The sequence below is a fragment of the Tubulanus polymorphus genome, chromosome 3 (assembly GCF_964204645.1).
Source record: "Tubulanus polymorphus chromosome 3, tnTubPoly1.2, whole genome shotgun sequence".
Lineage (NCBI taxonomy): Eukaryota > Metazoa > Nemertea > Palaeonemertea > Tubulaniformes > Tubulanidae > Tubulanus > Tubulanus polymorphus.
In genome coordinates, this window is record NC_134027.1 from 3,876,769 (window position 1) to 3,901,443 (window position 24,675).

At 38.2% G+C, this 24,675-nt stretch overlaps 1 protein-coding gene across 1 annotated transcript in view; it reads right to left on the minus strand.

The window, feature by feature from the left end:
* LOC141901802 (thyrotropin-releasing hormone receptor-like) overlaps window positions 1-23,208 on the minus strand; it is a 29,479-nt gene extending 6,271 nt beyond the window's left edge. Inside the window, exons 1-2 of the mRNA XM_074789285.1 lie at window positions 23,099-23,208; window positions 21,938-22,903 (exon numbers count right to left, since the gene is read on the minus strand). Of these exons, the coding sequence (XP_074645386.1) occupies window positions 21,938-22,858 (921 nt within the window). The 5' untranslated portion in view covers window positions 22,859-22,903; window positions 23,099-23,208. The remainder of the gene's footprint in view (window positions 1-21,937; window positions 22,904-23,098) is intronic.
* Between the last annotated feature and the right edge of the window lie 1,467 nt (window positions 23,209-24,675).

Genomic DNA, 24,675 nt, shown 5'->3' on the forward strand with positions numbered 1-24,675 from the left:
GGGATCTTACTATTCTATAAAATGGCAGTGCAGCTCATAAATGATTACTGAAATTGAAATGTGGCCCATTTAGGCTTTTAACTCTCGTCAATTATTCATTTAACCTGCATTTCACTTTTAATCGTTGTGTTCTAACAGGGAGATTTATGTTGTAGTTTGTAAGCTGATCCCGAATGTAAAATAGCAATTAGACGTGTAAGGTTTGTGAACGATGAACTGATGAATTAGAATGTTGTCGTTAAACTGATAACTGCCGATTAATCATCGTATAACCCTTAATGTCAGGCGATAGCTAATTGAGAGAAACTGATTACCAGATACTGCTGAAAAATGTTGACAGATCAATGAAATCTCCATTCACAACATAAAGCTGATGGTTTTCAATGTTTGAAAAATGGAGAATCCATGTTTTCACACGGTTCATTTTTACACACAACGTACATTTTGTTACAAAATGTATTGAAAATTTTATGTCAAGTCGCATTAGGAACTCTGATGATTTCAAAGTGTCAAAGCTTTTTGCCATGAAGTGGAATATTCTTATCAGTGTATTTGAAGTTATAAGGACATTAGCGAGGAGAATCACGATTCAGGATTAGGGATGTTATCTGTTTTCGCTACTTCCATTTCGTGTATCGCATGCACGCTGCGTCAGAAATAAAAATAATCCTTTTCCGTCGAACTAAAAACTTGTCCACAGTCAATGGCTCAAAAAGATATTTGAAATCGATAAATCGATATTGAAAGCGATCAATCTACGTCGTAAAATCGTCGAGTGAGCGATGATGTCTGACAGCTCGAGTCGACACGGGATGTTGAATGAATACACATCGAATTCCCCCATTCACAACGCAATTCTTTGAATCCACATTCTATCCAGATTATTTTATATTTGTCTATCAGACCTCAAATAAAACCAGTCGGTAGCAAATATTTAAATTAGCTAGAGTTTCAAATAACATTTCCTCTGACGCACACCGGGACGATCGATTCGTCCAGTTGATGAATTATGTAGAAAACGAAGGTTGTTGTTGTTATACTATACGCGGAAATTGTTATTTCGTTATTCGTTGCGTTGCTGCATCTGAACTATTCACGCGGAATCAAACAATTATTTTTAGTCGATGTGCATTGTCAAACAGCTTCATTTCAAATAAGGCAACAGCTGAATAATTGTAAGTGACTTGATTTGCTGATAATGAATAGTTTTGTTGCTGCCCGTCCAACTTTGGAATATCTGAGAAATTACGGATTTAAACGTATTTCATGCAAACTCCTGTCTGACAGGACATCAAATGACATCATTTAGAATTAACTTCGTCAAGTTGAGTGAGTGTTGATATGTTTTATCTACTCCGTATTGACAGGCTATATTCCCCAGATTCGATTTCAGTTTTTAATTGATGCATAATTAGAGTTTGTGTTTCATCGATTCAGTTTCTATTTGAGTCAGGCGGAATTTACTTTTAACGATAGATTACGGTTACGTTCCACGTTAAATTCCGTGCTCACAAGAAAAGCTTGGACCGATCGGGACCAAAGGCAAATTCACAACCTGTCACTCAATCGGAGATTTCCATTGATTACGTATCGTGTGAATGTTTTTTTTCTCGATCAAATTGATTGTTTTGCCCACAATAAATGCAGAAGATATTCGTAATCCATCGACAATTGTGATTGATTCGAGTCGTAACGATGGAATAAATGGCGCGCAAACGGCTAAATTTCCCAGTCATAGTCCGGACACAATCACTGAATCATTATCCAACCTACAACCGATATCTAAAAGTATGAATTTCATTACATTAGTCTATTATGTTCTTTTCTCGTGATTTGTGGCGGGCAACGAGACACAGAATTGTTTTATTTGACAGCTGAAAACCATTCGCTGTAAAATATTATACTGGTCAGTATGCGTAACGACCGGAAGATATCGTTCTGCTAAAGCGATTAATCTTCCCGTACCTAATGACATCAAATATTGCGACAGTGTTGCAGTGATAAGCCAACGGTAGGTCATCTCTAACTTCGACAAGGTGGACTAATGAAGTGCGTGAGAAGTCTGTGATAAGGGCTTTCCATGTACGTCTATGGCGAGACTTGATGGTCGGTGAAGCCTCGCTAAATCTTTCCAATGATCCGACATTACAAACCGAACAGGAAAAATGTGCGACGCGTTAATGATAAATGACTTGTTTGGGAACGAGGAGGACTAAGACTCTATCGAGGCCGGTAGATTGTATTCCGATCCTTGTTTTCAACCCATGGGTTTGATCCATCACAATTACATTCAACTCGTGCTCATCCGAGATATTTAATGATCAAACGGCTAATTTACCCTCGCTGAACAGATAGGAGATACAGACGGAAAATACAGATGCCAATTTCCTGAAATATATTGCTCGTACCGCACCTATTTATTAGATACTGAAGCACATTGCGTCATCCTTTTAAAAAGAACCATTTCAATCGAGAATCGAACATTTTGACCTCATTTACTGCTGTTCAACAGAATATCGATAGTTAATAGGGTATAATTTTCAGCTAGTAAATGTTTTGTGGGAAGGTTTGAACTGTTCTGCGGTGTGCGAACGTTCCAATATATGACGAAGAACGACTTAGCGAGATTACGTCATCCCACGCTTGTCAATGTTCTCATCAGAGTTAACAGTTTTCAGCCTGAAAATAGTCAATAACTAGTTTTTTTTTCGTGTTTAAGCAGTTAGGAACTGAACTGTCTGCACTACTCTAAATGTACAGGAGCTCTTCCATACTCGAGATAGCTTCCGGCGACGAGCCAAACTAATATCACTGACAGCGTCGACAAAAGAAGTGCAGGTCGTTGATTTTCGTGTTAAGTACATATTCATTTGTTTTGAGCCAATATGACAAATGGTATCTCAAAAGATACATCGTTATATCCTTCGTTGGATAGCGTTTTCGTACATTTACTTTATGCGTGAGAAATTACAGCCGCTGGTGACGCTTCTCCGGCCTCACCCAAATACAGACAACACTATCACCGTATGTTAAACGCCATAAGCAAGTGCAATGACACCAAATTTATGGCGATTGGGTTGAGAGACTGTGCAGCAGATACATCTCCAGCCTAGACAGAAATTGGTAATAAAACATGTCAGTATACAGTTGTCTCAACAACGTAACTGCTATCGTGACATTTTAATGTCGCTTTTAACATGGATATTCCCGGCATATCAACAGTCACCGAAATTAGTTTTAATCACAATATCTTCCGTGACACAACCATGGCCTCCCGTTTAATCATCCACAACGTTGTTCGTGATAACGCAAATATTTGTTTTCCGTCTTTCTGGCTGCTAAGTTATGATATCCTCAGTTTAGGAATGAGAAGAACAGTTTGAGACCCACTGATTCTCTTGCAGATGCGATCATAGACGAAAGTGATTTGAAGTGCTCTTTCACAATTGAAGATTGAACGCTCACAGGCAGGTGGATTCTTTATGCAAAGGAAATCGAACTTGGATTTAAGCCACTTCAATCACCAATGGCGTTTACACATTGCAGAATATTGAGGTGAACAAGTCTGTCCAACGACCAAAGGATAACAAAAGTACATGTAAAAAGATACAAACATCAAAGCATTTAGGATAATGCGTCTCGACAATATTGATGCATTTCCATATCATATATGAATAAGATAGTCCCTTTGATTGTTGGGACCTTCTCGTCCATCCTGAAATTTCTTTATCATCTTTGATCTTTTCAAAACTAGTCCAGAAGCTTTCTTTATCAAACACATATCTTAAAGTGGGAGCGTAAGCAGAGATTTTGGATGCTATTAATCAGAAAATATACAGACGCATACATACGCAAGACGTGTCTCAGGTGGAATTTCAGTGAAAGCTGATAGTCTATTATAGGTCTACTGGCAATAACCAATAAAGGTATACGTATTTTCCGGCTTCTCAGACATAAAGCACTTATATTGTTGATTATCATATGTTGTTGGGCTTTCCTCGCAGTAATGATTTCGATGGATGTTTTCCGTTTGACATAAAGGGCTTCATTTTTTCAAATAAATTGATAGAGCTATAGCTATACGATTGTTCAGGTCCGATGTTGACATTATTAGTAAGTAAGTTTGTAACATCGAATGTCACGAAGTTTGACGCCTATTGCAGATATTTTTTGTCGATGAACCAATTATCAGTAGACACGTTATCTCGCATTGCTCGTTCACTGAAAACGCGTTTTATTACCTAAAAATATCGAGTAATTTATTGTCTATTTGACCAACTTCCTAAACAGCCCTAAATCTAGCTGATGAAGTGATTAAGTGACAATCAATGTCATTTTTACGGCTACGTCGAGTCGGAATGAGGGCAATGACGTTTCATATATATCACACAAACGCTGCCGCTAGCAACTTCACAAATAAGAAATTTCTCATGTCTCTGGACACACGAATGGGCTATGTATCACTTATATCGCAAAAATGCCAGTTATCAGAAAAGTTAAAGGATATCGCCTTTAAGATTGATAATAAGTATGGATCGCTGTATTGTACCATATATTTCATTGCTTTTCGCTGTTTGTTTGTTTTTTCTTGATAGATCTATAGGCGTGTCAGCTTGCACATGTGTCACACTTTGTCAGGTTTCGAATTTGTTGAGGTTGATAAATCAGGTTCATACGGCTTGATACAAAAACAGTAAATATTAGGAGAACCACAATTCCAATATACAGATTTTAGGCAATAGTCTTGGATGTGGGGTCCCCGTGGGGTAGTTTGTCATACGGTGCAATGTTTGCGTTGTTTATCGGAAGAGTGAATATTTATAAAAGCAACCTCGGAAATTGGATTAGAAAACATTCCTCTCGATTCGACCAGCAGACGATATTCAATGAAGTCTCGTCTGTGACAAAATCCAATCAAAATTTCAAATCAGAAATTAATTCGATAGGAAATTATTTCATGGCGAAGAAATTGGGAGAAAATAGAAAAACTTGTTCCGGTACGCGGCAATCATTTCAATTCTTCAGACGCAGGCATCAGATTGATGATTAGAGTTCTGAAAAAGTTGGCTGCCAAGAGCAGAATCTTCAACGTTATAAAATCTATTTTCGAATTTCGTCTTCAACGAGAAAATACGTAACCAAAGATGCAATGCAGATGCGTGAGCTATCGAAGAATTGAGGTAAGTCATTTGGCCGACTTGGTTAGCTCTAAAAAGCCATTTGAAAACCGAGTATAGTGTTTACACCTGTCCGACTTTGCAAAACCATTCAGGTAGATGTTCAGTTGGCAGGTATTTACGAAAACACTTGTTCACCTGTTACAGATGCCGTTCAGTACCAATATCTCGGGTTTCGCCATGAATCGAATGTGTAAAATATGTACAACAACAAGGCAACTTATATTACTACTGGTCTTTTAGAAAGAGAAAACGCGCCTATGTGCGTGCTATGTAAAACGGTTGCAAAATCTATATTGATTATGACAATAGAAGACATCATATTTTTCAGCTGTCGTGGCAGCTGCTCAGTACATTAAAGACAATTACGACTATTGTAATAAAATCGAATGTAATGTTTCTATACCCGTTAACGAGTGTTCATTTGAATCGTTCCTAGCTAGCTTCAAGTGGTGAAGCGATCGCTAGAAATAATAGGAAACGTCATCATTCGCTGTCTGGAACTAGTTATCTACCAGATTTGTGATGGTATAGATTGTCTCTTGATTGTCCAATAAATCATGTCATAACTATCAACAACTGAACGGCATTACAAAAACATTAACATACAAATCCGGCTTCTGATGATTATTGACAACGATGTTTAACTTTGATGAACCCGCGGCAAGCTCGAAAAACCAACGTTTCTAAGATGCATCGTCACACTGCTTATGCCACTTCTGAATAAACTTGGAAACATCCGACCATTTCGGCCTGGTCAATCATTCTCATCCAGCATTAAATGATATAGGCAAATGTATGGGCAAAACAAGCCGTCAACATCAGGAACTACATATTGAATCTGTAGATTTAGAACTTAAGCAACAAACTTCATCTTGTCAATTGAACCCGATGAGGTTTGTTGTCGTTCAGAATTTACACATTGCCGGCAGCTGATAGCGAAGTTAATAGCGTTGTTAGCCTCGACTCTCCGCGCTAGGGTAAATACAACACCATCGACCTGAAGTTAAATGACGGGGTTTAAGAACGACCGGCAAGAAACATTAATTCTAACGCCTGTGGTAATACAACAAGTAATCCGTGGTTTCTGATGCGAGAGTTTCTATGATAGACGGGATTTGATCTCGATGTCGTAAATCTTCAAAATTGATGGTCTCCGTTGACTCCTCCTCCACTGCATGGCGCCAGATGAAGAATTACGAAATAAGAAATATGATTGGTGATTATTAATTATCTATGGTACTGGTGCTGGTGCTGGTTATTCATCTTGATATCGGCGTTAATCATCAATTAGAAATTTGAGAGAATATTATGCAAATACGAGCATCATTTCGATTCATTAAATGATGCTAAAGATATCTAAAGCATAACGCTCAGAAGTCAACTTTAATTAGGCCATATTTGTAAAAGAAACTGCTTGAAAGAAAATCAAGCAGACAGAGTACTAATCAGTGATTGCTCGATTCGGTATAAAAGTCGCAACATTCAGTATTGACAGTGGAAGAATTGGATTTGTTCTAGACGTCAGAACAATCTTCACGGTTGTACTCGGTAAGCCGAACTCTATAGTGTTTTTGTACACGGGAGAAGAACTTCCAGAATCCCCGAATAACGTCCATCAACCGCGCCAAATCCAATCTCTAGCGATTTGTCGATCGCAAGTCAAACTGTCAGTGCAATTCTTATATGATTTCTCCCAATCGAGCAATTGTTATACGTTTGCTAGATGGAAATTTGTCAGGTGTGACTGGACATTCATAGAACAGTCCATCAATGTAGCACTTTGTGATTTGTGCTTGGATTGCTGCTGTGATTGATCGTATGCGTCACGGGTGTATATATATCATAGTTTTCTTCTGTTCCTCCGATATTCGATCTAAATAGAAATTCTCTGTTTTTTTCATATCTTTCAAAGAGACTATTGTTCATTCAGAGAAGACTGATCGCTTTGGATATTTCATTTGACTGACAGATCCAAAGGATTGAGACGTCCGATATTTCTGTCTTTAAAGACGGCCTACATTTTCCAGATGAAATTAGCGCCTTCATCTCAAAGGTTCGGTTTCAAATGAAACACGATCGCACTGTCAGTACTAATTCGAATGAATCTTTCATCAATAGATATTGCATCAAACATTTCCACATCGTCTGTTTAACTCACTGGCGTTATCTACCTGAAATTTTCATAGGATCATTCTCTTGTTGCGGGAGAAAGCACGTTGAAAATGAATTATTCTGTTTTCTCCGTGGAATATTTCAACGAGTCAGTACGCGCACAACAGGCGGTTTTACATGAACTGTGGATCGGTCGACAATGGTAAATCACCAACTTATCGAGTATTGTCGATGCCGCCAATTAGCTGATTTTCGATCGATTTACGAGCGTGTTGTATTGAAGAGTTAATGACGCAATAACGACTAACAACTCGTGTCCACTGATCCAGCAATATACCGACCACTCGCTTGCAGCAAAGACTTAACGCCCCTTATACCCCTGTTTTTAGTCTATATCTCACACCAGCTGACGATGATCTCTAGGGTGAGATCGAAACGTCGTGTCTTTTATATATTTTAGATTGAATAGATAAATTCTGATTTTTAAATTCTTTTAATCTGTAAATAGTGGGATTTTATCTTATTATCCGTTCACCATGTTTGAGTGTGGTTATCGTTCTATAAAGACTTAATGAATTCAAACGAATTTCGGAATATGATGCTGCCCGGTCTAGTTATTCATATCATCCCTTGGCAGGGATTCTAACCTCAGAACATGGTATTTTAATAATCGGTGATCGCGAAGAGGCCTGCTTATTGCGATTGAAGTAAACCCATTTTATTTTAGGAAATGACACGACATTCAAAGCGAGGTAGGTATACGCGTGTACTTTAAGTCCAGTAGTACAATCAATGTTGCATCACGCAATTCCTACATCAAACAATCCTATTACAATCACTTATTTATTTCAAGCTGACATATAAAACACTCCCTTCATCGCCAACAAAATTATCTTATATCAGAACCTATCATTGCACTCGCTTATGAGCATAACGACTTGAGAGTAATTAGGACAATGTTTCTCGAGGTTTTGGAACTCATGGGTTATTCAACGAAAAGTGTATGATAAGTGTATGATAACATTTTCTTATCCACTCTGTTCTGTACTGTCCATAACAAGCGAAATCAGCCTAGACAACTTTACGACGGACAATTATCTCTTTTCATGCTCTCAAACCCCATGTTACCTCGATGCACTGTTGCGCTTTTGAATATTCATGGAGATTTGAAATTGCAGTTGGTTTTAAGTAGCACTTTCTGATTCCAATCATGATGGATGTTAATTCAACATTCATACAGGATATTACGTACCCACTTAAAAAGGCCACTTTATGACATGGTATCGTCGATTTGTTTTGATTAGCCTATGCAGGATGTATGGGTTAATTGCTTGTGAGCACGAGATAAGTAATCCATACAGAAGGGCAGCAATACACATTATGAGCGACATATGCATTATGATATCATGGCCATTATCCAAATCAATAGTGTTAATGACTGTATTGATAATGAATTATAATCCACGAGTTCCACATCCATAACATCCGAAATAAGTTGTGTTCTTCAAAACATCGTTGTCACTTAAAGAGTTTCGATACCACTTCAATTCTACAAAATGGATTGAAGCTTGAAATGATGATTTGTTACATCTGAGAAAGTTATGTAAATTTCGGTCAACTGTTCGAAGTTTCGTTTTTGAGTCCATGATTTCATCGACCAAAATTTGGTCTCGTAAACAAATTTGTTTATTGTATTGTGCAACCTAAGATTGAAGTGACCTCCGGAATTCGTTCCCAATCGAAACCAGTGTCTTCATAGAGCATGTTTCCAGTGTTTCCTTTTAGTTCTTGTCTCAAATCAAGGATGGCAAGGAACACCTGACAACAAGGCAAATAGATTTGCCACAAAGAGTGCATCGTTTATCGAATTTCCAAATGCCATTAGCAAAGTAAAAACTACTTGAAAACCCTTCTGTTTCATCGAAGCCATTTTGGCGACAGGTAAATAGTGAGGCCGCGGGGCTCTGTATCATCAGTTAGATTATTGTCATCATCCACACACAAAAGGAAGGCTCTCGGTGTATCCGGATACGCGCAGTCGCTAAGGCCTGGAAATATCCACAAAAAACCTCGGACTATTTCACTACAGGTTTCTAATTTAAGGACAAGAACAATTCGTTCATGTCTCGAGCCGTCAATGTTTGCGATTGCGAAATAAGACCTCAAAAATATGACTAAATTCTTAATTTGTTATTCTTGAATCGTACTTCATACGGCGTACGTTAAAAGGCACTTGAATTAGGAAGTGGAGTTGAAATATTAACAGAACTAGCTAGTAATGAGTGGAATTCAATGTTGCAGTTGTTGCTGATAACATACTCTCGGTTTAAACCGTATGTCTTTCCTTCAAAAATAAACCTTGATTATTGAACGAAATATAATAGATATTTCTCTTAGTTTCTTATCGTTGTCTTCGTTTCAACATCCCTCACAATAAACGTATATGATACTTTGGACATTTTCAGTTTTCAAAGTCGCGTATGTAATTGGAACATTAAAACGCCGTTTCAAAGTTGCGTATGTAATTGGAACATTAAAACGCCGCCTGCGATTGTTTCCCATCAAAATGATTGGATTGTTCGATCAATTTGTACCGTTTGACAGATCAGACTTATCCATCGCGTAGAAACATAATTTGTATGCGTGACACGTATCTAGATGACGTCAGAACGGCGTCATCTCCAACTGAATGGGCTATTTCTGGAATGGATCGATTAGATAGATCAGCTTCGGTCCCCGACCCGATATAGCCGAGTATGATTGATGACTGAAGTGACTTGACATGAGTTCTACGGACAAACCAAGGGAGATGGAAAAACGTCTCACTGTCTTAATTGATAATAAACTTTGACTTTGGATTCTGGGTTGTTCGTACAATTGGCGATGACTGTAGTAACATTGTAATCACTCGAGGCCCATTATGATCTCGGACAATTCAGACTGATTACTCCAAGCTACAATCAATACCAAAAAATATTCACTGATCCTTACTCCTTGATAGGTTAGTCGTATCAATGGATAAGATACACCTGACCAAAAGCAGTAGCTACTATAGACTCTCAATTAGCGTTCATACTACCGCACAGCCATTCCACCAGATGAGAATTAATCTAATTTTGGTCAGTACATGCAAAGCGGATAAACTGGCCAATTTCCTCAATTATTGGACAGCGTTCAAAGTCCCCGAAGATTCTGAGTCTCACGGTTGGTAATTACTTGGATCAACTAAATATACAGCTTCGAATCGCCTACAGGTGGTACACATTTAATAGGAATCTGCGTCCACCTGTCTCGTCACAAGTAAGTGAAACAATCATGCAATATCTTAATCTAGCCCTGTCTAAATGATTATTGTAACATACAACTAAACGAATAACTACTGGCCACCATTGGCTAGTGAGTGTGAGAATGTTAGCTTCTTCCATTTAACATCATTAACTTGTATAGACCAACTTATCATCAAACTGTCTGTAAATATAGTTTGATATTAAATAACAAATGAAAAAAAAAATGTGTCGGTGTTAATTAAATAGAGGTCCACGATACGGTGGTCACCATATACATACATCACGCATTACGGGCATTTTCGTAATCTCGTAATGTCTCGTCAACCGCAAATTTTATTGGATGAATAGGAAGACCATGAAGTGCCGTATTTATGATCCATCATCGATATGAATAGGAAGAATTTGCTGCAATGCCTGCGTACGCTTACCACTCGGCTGACTTACCGAACAAATGAGCCAAAGCATGGTTTACGATCACATGGGTACTAAATGCTTGTTACGGGCCATCGGGGAAATAGTTTGGTCACACAGACGGTAGTTATGCTCACTCCACGTTGTTAATATCTCGAGAGAACTGGCCGCAATTTATCGCATTCACCTACGCTCCGAGAAACGGCTAAAAATTTTCAGATTAGTTACTTCCTCGGCTGCCGGAAGTTCACCTCTATCCATTTAAGTCGGCGAGATGTAATACGGAAGTTAGTTGCCACTCATTCTGAAGTAGTTGAAAGAAAATGGAAACTATTTGTTGAGATCGTGGATAATGGGTGATCTAATAAAAATAACTGCAATTAAGTCTTTTCGTCTGATGTGTAGCACAACCTGAGGATATTACGCTATCGTTTGATCTTTGTTTGAACTATGTCAGCTTTTTATGATCTAGCTATTTAAAGATGTAGTTTAAAATATTATCCTCCGCCAGTAGAACTTACACGTCATAAGTAACAGGATAATTAGCAGCCTTATGCTATACATCCATATCCTGTATTGATAAAATCGGAAAGTTATCATGGTATACGAAGGACTATGTAATGCTAAGTGCCATACTTCAAAGAATGACAAGTACTAGAAATCCGAAGGAAATGTATATAAAAATGTGTTATGAAGTCATAGAAATGAAACTCAATGAATATGATACGCGATCATTATCAACTCATCTTGTTATTTAACTTCTAAGGTTGACAGGATACGGTGTATCAAATCCTGCACTCACAAAATAGATTCTATGTTTGCAGAAATCTCATGCAGTTAATGGCTTGTGTCTGTAGAATTATGGATCGTGCGCGAGCTACTTTCGTTATATTTATACATAAATACTGCTGGTCAAAATCGAGACTGGGCACCGGTCCCCATGTGTATGTGAGACAGTCATGGGTCCAGCATCGACTCGCTTGTAGTCTATTCAATTCTCTCGTCGTCGTCGGTTATCGTGACAGAATAGAAATCTGATGAGGTTTCCAACCATGTGGGATTAAAACATCGCTGACACAATCCACACACTTTCGCCTCGCGCACCTGATGATGAGTTTTTTACTGGGCAATCTTAATGGTAATTTTTGCCTGATGCAATCAGACAAAAACCCATTCTCTTGCCAATTAACTTCAATAAGCCTTTCTAATAAGCATTCCTCACGTTTCACAAGAAAATAATTAATACGCTTATGTCCCACGGCATTGTAATCTCGGGTCTTGTAAATTTGTGATGATGCCGTTCATTGAGCTCTTGTACAAAATGTAATCAAGAAAACGAAAAGCGAGGATTTCAGACTAATTTTAGAAAGGATTTAAGAGATTTCTTTTATTGATATCAAAATTCTTAATAATGGGGTGAATATACTGGTGAAAAACTAAATACCACAATAATTTTTACCGGTTGGAGCCTGGGAAATCTATCATTTCATTTTTTCACCCTTGTAAGATATATCATTTTCCAATGATGAGGTGATGTGTTATTGGTACAGAGTTTTGGTTGTTTTCTATTTGTTGAACCTCATATGAGACAAAAAGAAAACACCAGAGATACATGATGCATTCGTTGGTCTTGAATGCACGTAAGAAACCAATCCGTGAAAGTAATCCGGCATTTGTATTTTTCATTTGTGACGAAATTTAATATTTGCTTCCGTCAGCAGTCTGTAATATACCCAGAAAGTCTGCCACAGGAAATTGCATTCGAAGGCGTTCGAGGGGGGCAATAAAAGTTAGGGCGCGACTTGCGCGTATAGAATTTCACAGAAGTTTCGTAAACCAAGATCATCACTAAGAATACGAACTGCCGGTTCGCTTTGAACGTTGTCACAATTTGAAGACGCGTGGTATTTCAAAAATCTCAAAAACGTCCTGATAAATTCCGTAATCACGAAATCCGAAGAAGAAGAAAATTGGAGTTTGATTTTTTCAGATTGTATGTTTTCAAGCGTCAAAGTGAAATGTGAAATAATGGCCTGTCTAGACGCATCATTTCAGATATTCAACACAACGTGGGGGAATGTCTTGTCAGTTGAGTTGAATGTGTCAAATGAATCGTATGACTAGAAATTAAGTTATGTGGTGTGTGATTGATTCGTAGTTTTTGTTCGCTGTTTTCTTTCGTTGAGTGTTAGAAACCTACGTTACAGAGATGTAAGATCATCGTGCATGGAATAATTCAGATATTAAAATGATATAGACACATTTCGCTTGTAGCGAATACAATACGCGGATATACTAGAACAGAAGGGAGTGTTGCGGCAACAAGGCTTTTTATCTTATCTTTACTTGGAGTATACGGATTTCGTTCGGGGAAAAAATGGAATGGCACTTAATGGCACCGTCAGACAATTTGAAATGGAATGGGGAACTAATTTCGTTATTCGAGTAGAATATAGTATCTTTGGGAGATTGAAAAATGAGAAAGCAGAAGTTCAAGGAATAAATGATAAAATTTTCAGGGTTTGCTAAGTACTAAGTGAAAGCATTCGCTTTTGAGTGAAGATTAATTTGAATGTTGTGGAATGATAGTTGAAAATAAGGCAACGTTAGTAAATCATAAATTGACAATTAAGGCGGGAATATCAGACACACACACAAACACATTTTCATTGGAAAAATTATGATAAACGCGGCGAAGAATGGGAAAAATTAATCCTTTTTCCACAACGTTCTTCGGCGGAAATCAGGCGGGCAGCGGGCATCCATCCTCCGTGTAATCGAAAAACACCATAAAACGAATGATTCTTATGGCTAATTCATCGTAATTAATCGATTTCTATTTCATGTCACAAATACGTGTCCGACATACGTTCACCAAACACACGGCATGTTAATCGAGTTAATCATGAACTTCATCAGAGAAAATGGTTTTATGAACCCTTCTAGTTAAGTATTCGACCAATGCTATATCTATTATTAAACTGACACGTGCAGTGAACGGCCGACGGCCATGCCGCCGGAAACCGACCGATATTTTTTTCGACCCTAGGGAGTGGTTCTAACCAATAATCTCCGTCGCAGATGATTACCTACGGCTGCCTTACATCCTACAAGCGTTCTAATGGCGTAAACAAGAAAAATTCTTGCGACCACGCATGTACATCTACCAAAACTAAGTGCGCTTTTAAATCATCATTCCGGATATGAATACTTATGATATTCCCATAAAAATTCGAATCTCACCGAAACGTCCAAAGTCAAATTAAACCCAGCGCATTCGGCGCTGTTGGGACCGAACCAGACGATGGTAGGATGTATATATGCATTTCTCTTTGAAGGATTGCGCCCTCGTGCAGAACCGACTAGCGATGAAAATATCACCACTTAATTACCCCCTTGTAACACACAATGAATACAGCTTCTACCATACGATTGCTTAAGCCACATCATGAAAAACAGCACACATGCTTACTGGGTGTAATTAGGCGTTGGAAAGTCTTATTTAGAGTATCATTTACTGTAACATTATCGGCTTTTTCGTTTCGTCTTCCGAGTTTGTCATATACGTATTTCATACCACCTTTTCACTATTCAGCCAGTCAGCCAGTCAGTCAACCAGTCAGTCAACCAGTCAGCCAGTGAGTCAATCAGTCAGCCAGTCAGTCAGTCAGTCAGTCAGTCAGTCAGTCAGTCAGTCATCTTCGCACCTGTTGATTTTTATTATCGGAAATATCATTGATTTCTATTTGGAACATCATCTTAGATATTGGCCGAGGTCTCAGTTGGTCTTTCATTAGGAAGCATCTTCCCATATCGAGCGAGAACTTTCCCAAAAATAAATATTTGCAACTGACCGTGTAAATATTCCACGATCGTCTCACAACGGCATACCATACGACTGCAAAGATACCCGTAAACCGATATGCATGCATATTCAATTTTCCGCCGCCTTGGCACCCGACGGATTTAGCAATGAGACTGATAAATTAACCGTCGGTCACGATGTCAGCGCGCTGTCATGACCGCAATATGTTAGATAATCTCTTAAGACTTGAATGTCATCGAAGGAATGGAAGGATAAAACAAAAACAAAAAAAAACGTTCTGCGAAGGAATGTGTTTGGTGGAGGCCGGTCAGAATTCAGGATGCAAGAAATCGTCTTAGATGTATCCGATAGGGAGACTTGGTTCACTGAATGACCTTGAATTGATGAACTGTTAGTTGAACTTGAGATCCGATTGAAGACGATTACATCGTAAATGTTGTAAAGTTTCTTTTTCTCACTTTGTAAAAGCGGATCAACAGTTCAGTGCCGAGAACACGCATACCACGATAGACAAATATTCAGTCATTGAATTAGGTGTCGAATGTTATCGTAATCCTATCATCATGCCGTATCAATCTCTCCTCCTGTTCGGGTATCTCACTGTTGCTCGAGTGTAATTATTGCTCGAGAATAGAGGTGAGTTTCGCGGTGTTGGACCGGTGCACCGAACGCCGTCATTCACAATCAGAGTATCCCGCGAGAGTTTCGACGGAACTAGATCGTGCAGTGCGAGCACGCCTCTTGGCCATCAGTTTATATGGAATGCTGTGATTTAGCGCAATTTCGATGACAAGGTGACTCGCGGTAGGCAACCCAGGCGCTAATAAAATCTTCACCGGTTTTTGATGGCTAAATCAACCGCGGAATACTAACAATTATACACCGCGTAACCGGCGTAAACTTGAAAAAAAATGCCGCCAATCGAATTGTATCGCGACGGACGTGTTTTGCATGAATTCTCGTCGGAACTGAAAAAAACATTAGCTGCAAGACTAGTACAAAATGAATTACGAATCCTTCGAAATGATCTAAACGGCTGATGATTAGAGTGTACGTATTTTGATTTTGGCCCCAGATTGAAAGATAAGAATCATGAAATTGTCCTATTCGCCACAGAAATCAGCGGATACAAAACGCTAATACACTAAAAATGAACCGACCGATAAGTCTCAGTTTTAGCGCATTAACCGAACAAAGGGGGATTGAGTAATTGAATTTATCAAATCGAATATAAACACACGAACAACTTAGCAACACGATTTTATCAGATTGACAAACTGAATTGCGTAACTTCACTATACGATTCAGCGGCGAAATGATTTAGATTAAGAATAAACTTCCGCGTACTTTCCTAGCGGGAATTGACAGTTAATCTGTCAGAAAATCAGCTCCCCAGCACCGGAATTTTTCCAAGTTCTTATACCGTGCGGAAAATTAAGCGGCAATTTTATCGTCTCAGCCGATAGTAAACGCACCCTCAATTAATACGTTCTTGCTCCGGCGACTTTCCGCTCAAAAACTGACTCCGTATATCGAACAAGACGACGGCGCATAAATCTCAGAGAATCTCCAATTATTCTACCATCGATCATAATTTGAATGTCTGCGAAAAAATGTAATGTAATGAATGCACACGTGATTCACAACGAAATTGGAACAAACCCCAAAATAACGATGAAATCGATCATCGAAACCTGGAAAGTTTCAATTGGTCCCCAGTGAAATGGTTTAGGTTTGCTTATCTCTTTTAATTCGAATGAATTAGCTTGCTAATCGTGGTTTATGGATTGTTTGATGTTGATTAATTGATATGTTTTGAAAATCCACTAGTGTGCCATAGGTAATTCTAATCTAATACCGAATTACGTAGATTATGATTACGTGGCAACAACGTAATTTATAACGATTAACTTTTATACTAGCGATGTTCAAATTCAATTTAATAAGAATTTATATGTAAATCCCTGTATACATATCATATTTGAAGTAATTTTCATCTAAATCCTTATAAATTGATTGTTTTTATTTCTGCTATAACGGTAGATTTATATCTAGTAGATTTTAAACATTAAAATACATATATTTCATAAATCTGCCCAAACCGTTCATAGCATTTGAATGGCGTTAGGTGCCAGAGAAATCCTAAAGGGGGCAGTTACATGGAGTAAAAAAAACCCCGATACAACGGTTCTTCTTAAACGCCCTAGCAAAACTATGTTTGGCCTATAACAAAATATTGGAATATAATAATAATCGAGGGTACCTAGTCTTATCGATGACTCCTGAGCGCCTAGCAGCTGTTCGGATTTTACTTCTCCCCATGGAAAGATGACTGTGGTCAATAATACCGCCGTTGAACATTGTATCACAGTGAAAGAGGGCCCTATAGAAATTAAATTATACACTTAATTACTAAACAGTATTACTAAATGATGATATTTTTAAAAATGGGCACTTATACCAAAATCTCTGCCCCCACCCCTCTCGCGAAGTACGTCGTTGATTAAGTCGAAAATATGTTTATACGGCAGGCGATGACGTCATACTCGAGGTGAGATATTACTGCTCGGGTCGCTGATTTATCATGCCGTGAAACAACTGTTTCATCGATTGATTAATTGTTGATGATGCAGCATCACCTTTCCAAGCGAGCGCACCTTTTTCTTCCCGACCCGGATTCGAGCTAATGATGAAGTCATGGAAACGATCAGTGCATATACGTTATACGTGGACCGACGTGATGACTTGTTAACAACAAGCTGAAACGCATTGTCATAAATAATTAAACGGACAACTTCAATCAAATTGTCGCTTAGGTCAGCCACGATGAAAGTGTAAAAATCGTGATTTTGATTTGAAAAGAGAGAAATGGAAAGTTGTTTATTAATCAAATATATTACATATATTATATAAACTTATTATGATTGTAACGATGCGAATTTTCAGATTCGATAAACTCGATTACGTTGAAATGCGTCATCTCCGTGTATTCAGTGATGAAAGACAGTCTTTCTAAAACCGCTTGGTTCCGGTTCCGGTGATGTAAATGATAGACGCTATTCGGCTATTTTCTTAGTCGAAGATTAAATAATCAATTACTTCTGAATTCTCACATCAGCAGTTCGACGAATTAGCGATGTTTACGCGGCAAATCAAACGACATTAAACCCACAGCAACAAGCACCACTACTCCTAACATCATTACTTAAATTTTAATGGATTTGAAGACACGATCGAGATGCTGACTTTTCCATTACAAGTCTTCTGTGTTGTTGATTTCATTAGAGCCGACACCTTACGACGTGATGAGTTTAAACGTTCTGTGCTAAGACAATCTAATTTCGATGTCGGCGCAAAGCAATTTCAGCGCAGAAGGTAAAGTTGATCGTGACGTATTTTCAAACCATTATCGGAGTTTTCACAAAAAGAATCGTCGTTTTCCGAAGCCGTTTCACGCGGTGGATAAACTACTACGCATATTTCTTTTTTACTTAGACCTGTTTTGAATCTATGGATTGAATTATTGCGCGTTGCTGCTCTTTTGATTCATCCTTTTGATTTACCGATGTTGCGATCTTTGGCAAATAAGATGAGTCAATTTTGAAGCATAATCGAAGAGCACAGTAAGTTGTCAAAGAAATGCCTGCCGCGGCATGTTCAATGCTTTGACGACGTTACGGCAGGTAATTGGTTTTTTCTAATCATGGAATTTGAAACGAGTGCTGAACTATGAAAATGAAAAAAAACGTTAAGATGATATTTCATTTACGTCATTCCATTTGAAAAAAAGATGTCTTCGAAATGTATTCAGCTATACGCGTTCTATACAATCGGAGATTAAGAGTGGGATGGACATATGTACCCATTGGATTTGTTCTCACGCAAACTATGTATTCGTCGCGACGAGGGAATGTGGATGAACGATCAGAAAAGTTTAGACGGTCGACTCGATCCTAGCGAAAATAATGCGGCGTTCGACTGTAGTGTGCTGAGTAAAACCGCAGCCGAAAGCATTTCCCGTATCAATAAAATACGCTGGGAATACTCGATTAACTTCTGAAATGAACGGGAAATCGCTTAAATTCTGGTGGCAACGGACCGTGTATTTATTGCATGAAGCGATATTAAACGATGAAATGGTCACGAAATCGCCAGTAAACATTTCATAATTTATATTCAATAAATATACGTTTATATATAGTGTAATCCTGAATCGATATGTCATAATGAAATGAAATGATCCGGAAAGAGTTTCACCGTTTTATCGTTGAATACCGAATCCAGAGGCAAATTTATTCACGGTGAATAGAATGTAAATATCTAAATATTTACTTATAATTCACTATACGTTCTAAAAATGACGAATGAATGCAATAGTTAAGGATCAATAAGGTTACTTTGAATATGAATATATCTCCAATTAAATTGAATTAATTTGAATTTACCGGCAACCAGTCTCGCCCCAATATTGATGACTTAGTCCTCCCCACAATATTTTAACTCATTATCGAAAATTCATCAGATAGAAAATAAGAGCTGTGAAATTCATTAAACACAAAATAAACGCCAATTTTCAAGTTAATTGTAATTGTTATTTTGAAACGGCAGTATTTCGGTACCCCTTAAATAGCGCATAATAGTTATCAATACGTAAAATCATCTTTCTCACGGTTTTTTACGGTGTCAAAAAACTAAATACTTGTACGGAGAAGTTCGTACCAAAAACAAAAATACTATACGTACATAATGGTAGTGATTAAGATAGTATCAAAATACGCACGCGGATGAAGTGTACTAGATGCGAAAAATCGGCCATTCACTCCGTCTACGGGATAGGGCTTGTCGCAAATACGATGGCAATTCAAACTCCTAGCATATTCCGGCCGGATTTCACTATATCACACCAGCGAAGACGTTTTGGCGATACGAATGTAGTAGCTATGGTGATGTCGGTACTATCTCATTGATACATGGATAATCTCTAGGCCTACCTAAAGAAATACCTTCAATTTATCTTACCAGTGTCTTCCAATACATTTCATATTTAGGCATTGAAAAATGGGCAAATGTGGCTCTCAAAGCGAAGAGTCTATGGTTATCGTCAGCATTTCTGTTATATAGTTTACAGCTTCATTTACGATTATTGACTATTTAGTTTATAGCTGGTGATCTAATGGTTCGTGCTCCTATGGACGTAACATGCACGCGTGGATAATTTACCAAATAGTTCATATATATATATATATATATATATATATATGAATAGTACGCTGATCTCAGGATGGATAGGTGGAACTGTTATCACGTACCTACAAAATATTCTAAAGGTGATGATAACGAGATTTCGACAATAGAGAAATCGATGTTGTTAATACATCATTATCAGTTCAACGTCATAGTCTCCATAAATTCTGCATGCGGACTGGTGATGACGATTGAACTATTGTAGCAATGATTATGATTAGCATCATATATCATGAACTATAAACAATCCAGCCTATAACAGGGCTTACAAGTCACATTGACATTAACAAGTTACACAGCAAACAAATTATGATTTCAAGTTTTTAGTTTCATGTAGTAAAAGGATTATATTCTATTAGGAATCAGCAAACACTAGTTTTGACATAACTATTACACAGTAGAATTTATTTTCATTTTATCGGCATTAGATAAAAGAGATGTGTCTATTCCTGAGATAACATAAATCTTTGAAAAAGTCATTACGTAATTCGATGTTTTAGTGCACGTCAAGAAATGTTTTATTCTTCAACTTTATTTGACGTATAACGCTCGACTAATGGATGATAAACTATAAGATATACGTTGATGCATCCTTTCCAACGTAATCTTAAATTCACGAAACAAGTACGTCTTAAATTAACTTTGCCTAATCAAGTCTGTGTAGAGAGAACCTGATACCGTCTTTAAGGGCGTGCGCTGATTGGACTGCTTGACAGGTGCATTATCCTTTCGTTTTCGTTTTACGATGAGCTACGAAGATCAAATAGCTACCAACATCCCGCGTAAATATTCTAGAAAATTCCCGACATGAAACTCAACTTACGGAGCTTTCATGTACAAAGTGTTCATCTTCATTTGGATGCAGCCTCGCAATCAGACAGTACGCAAACAAATGATATAAAACTCCCGATCACACGAGACACGTATAGTCAGTGTTAAATGTTTTGATTAGGCAACATCTCCTTATTCTGGTGGTTTGGTAAAATAAATGAGCTTGTTTATTCCATAGGACGAACTCCACTTATTCAAGGAAGATTAAGCAGCATAAAACTGCCATATTTTCTTCTAGAGCATCTTAGACCGCAGGGAATATTAATGTCGGAATGTCGTTGACCTACGAGAGAATTTTCTAATCGCTTTTGAATAACATGCCAGGTATAGCATTTCCTCCGTGAAATACGTACAACAAAAAATTGATACTGACACTATTTAACTTTTAAGACATTTACTGTTCAGGTTTATCTATAGAATTTGCTAATATTGTATCGCACGACGTCTCCGAGAATGCGTAAGAAATGTTGATTGAAAAAATGTATTTGTTGTACAATTATTACATGTTTCTTTTTGGAATACATTCGTCAGAATCTGGCGCGAGATTTTATGATGGCGAAATGCTTTTTTCACGCCGATTCTAGCGCAGAGATAACGCTTTGTCCCAGTGCGATAGAAAGTGTGGAATTCAACGGAGGTCTATTTGCATCAAAGAAAACGAGGATTAGATGCGATTTCAGACGAACTGTATGAAGCATTTTGGAATCGATTACTCGTGCAGAAATTCCTAAGAGTGTGAGCAACTTTTTATATCTTTTTACTACGTTTTCTGTAATTCACCATTCGTAAAGGCTATTACAAACTCTGGGAGGTCGACGAAACACAAAAAAAATGAACCTTTTTACGAACTATCCAGCAGCAAATGAATAATCGATACGGTTTATTGGGGGCCAATCGTGAATCACAAATAGTTACGTCAGTTATGTGTTAAGATGCATTTCTATATTGTCTTTAACAAACAAAACGTACGTGTAAAAAAATTTGGAGAAATATTTATGATTGTTATATCAGAAAAAGAATAAAAGAGTGATCTAGAAATGACCTACCTGGACACGTGATGTCGATTTTGGTGACTTTTTCCCAGACGGCGCATGTCCGTTCGTCTTTCCCGGATTTTTTGGGATAGTGCTCGAAAACAAGATGCGTCCGATTAGTCCATATAGAACACATGTCAGTATTAACGGAATTACGTAAAATATCACAAGATCCGCCATATATATCGTCGTATAATCCTCGCGATGCAGTTTGAATGTACAAATGTCGATAATCTGTCCGTCAGGGTATTCCCTGTGCTCGATGGTCGTCAGTCCGAGCCAGGCGGCATTATATAGCAAACCAAATATCCACAGGCACGCGATGATACGTTTAGCCCGTTTCACCGTACACATCGTTTGGGCCTTCATCGGGTGGCAAATAGCGATATATCGTTCAATCGTGAACGCGGTTATGGACAACGCCGAGATGTTAACCCCGACATACTGAGTGAATATCAACAGGGCACAGCCGACCATTCCGAAAAGCCACTGGTCTATAATCATAAAATGGACCAGTTCGACGATCGTAGGAACCGCCGCGGCTAACAATACTAAAATATCCGCCACGGCCAAACTTACGAGATAGCAATTAGTTGTCGTGTGCATAGTCTTCGTACGGGATACAACGATGACAACCATGACATTTCCGGTCAATCCGACGATGAAAATTACGCTACAGAAAAAGGCGCCGATGATACGATACGGCAAAATGTAATACATAGGAGGTGACGTCATACGATGTACATTCGACGGCCGAGTTGTTGAATTATCCCAGGTAACGTTGTTTGTGAGATTCATGCCCGTGTTGTTGTAATCGGAGCCTACGTCGTAACTGGGACCCCCGAACACGGAGCCATTCGTATCGTAACTAATCGGAGGCGGTAACGTCACATTGACAAAAAACGATCCGTTCCACATTTCACCGGCATCCATGATTCCGATTTCACGCCAAAAACAATATTTACAATATTTTGTAATCTAAATAGAAAAGCGCTTATGTTATGTCTATTACAGATTCTTCATTCGACTTTTCATATTCCTTCTCACGAAACTAAATCATTCTAGCGAAACACTTTTTTTCATTCTTATCGTAAAAATTGCTGTAACACGCAACTCGCCATTTTCCTATTACTGACACGTAGTTTCGGAATAAAAAGAATGAAAAGTACTCACTTTGTTTGTCACACACAGTTTGTCACACTGAAAATATCCCCAATTGACGTTTTGAATTGTGAGAATCTACGAATCTGCGTTTATATCATTCGCTGATACATATTTCGCTTGTCGTTGGTTCTGTGAGTTCGGTTTGTACCGAGAAGCAGTTAGCGCGCGCAGCGGCTTATTTCGAGATTCATGCGCGCGTCTAGTTTCGCGTGTGAACAGTACTACACACTGTCACCACCGCTGCGTAGTGAGTGCACGACACTTAAGGCACTATTTCGCCCCTAGTGTTCGATGGTTTACGACCTGTAACGAGAATAAACACCAATCAGCATTGAAAATCAAATCTATCTCGAAGATGCTGTTAATAATTCACAACTATTCATATGAAAACAAACGTCTAACGGCGCACGTATTCAAATATTCTGCTAAGCACAGACATTCGCACAAAGCATACACAGTTTCGACATATTGCTCTTCGATGTTTCTATTAGTTTTGTAATGTCCAGAGTTTCGAATTTCAAACGTTATCCAATACACAGCTACAGGGTTTACCGAGAGCGGAGATGAATTGTTAGCTTAACGTCGAAAGTGTATTATTGGTCAGCAAATGGCTTTTACTTTGTGATGCTGGCGAATAACGTACGTTTCACACCAAGACACTGGGAAATTTATATACATATAACATAATAATAGTCTTCATCGGATAGTTTGAATCACTTAGTGTCTATTTTAATCTACGTCACGAAATATTGTCAGTTATTTGAGTAACACGAAATCGATTACAAGTTGTAGGACCCCCGCTATTTCAAATCAACACCGGCCTTCCCTGATTGCGATAAATACCGCGGTTGATGAGAGTCATCTCTGAAATACTCCAACCGGCTAATCGGTTTCATATAGAATCTAGATATACACATCGAAACATTATCCGTCGCATGTCGAGTATCATTAACGGTTGAATCTACGACCAATTATATCACATACATGTCTACATTAGGGCATAACGCGCTCTGCTAAAACAAATAACAGAAACAGAAGAATACGAAGTCTTCTACGGTCGTATGACATCATAAGATATCTTATAACCTATTAAACTATGTATTGTTCGACTCACTAGTAGGTGTGATTTTGGTAGATTTCGCTGTAGGTCGGTGAACCTCTCATCAGCTCGCCAACTGCGTAATTCTTTCAAAGGTAGCAGTGAAGTTGTGTTTGTGGAAGTGAATTCCAAGTAATAGACGTGTCTCACAATTCAAAGCCATTTTACTGGTCGTCGACTGGTTACTGGTTCTCTTTTTGTTGATCTTAAAAATTCATGTAGGATTGCAATCTCAGACTAGAGACGGTTTCAACCATGGAAATGAGGAATAAGAAACAACTCACTTCCAAATGGCATTCCATTTAATCAATCTATTAACTGCCAAAACTGCGGACTGAAGTTTCTAATCTTTGCCGTAAGACACAGTGGTAATTAAGACAGTTTCAAACCAGACTACCCGAGTACCAGACTATATCATATCACAGTGTATCGAATGTAGAAGCTTTTATCCACTCTACGGATATGATACTGGTAACAATCTTTTTGT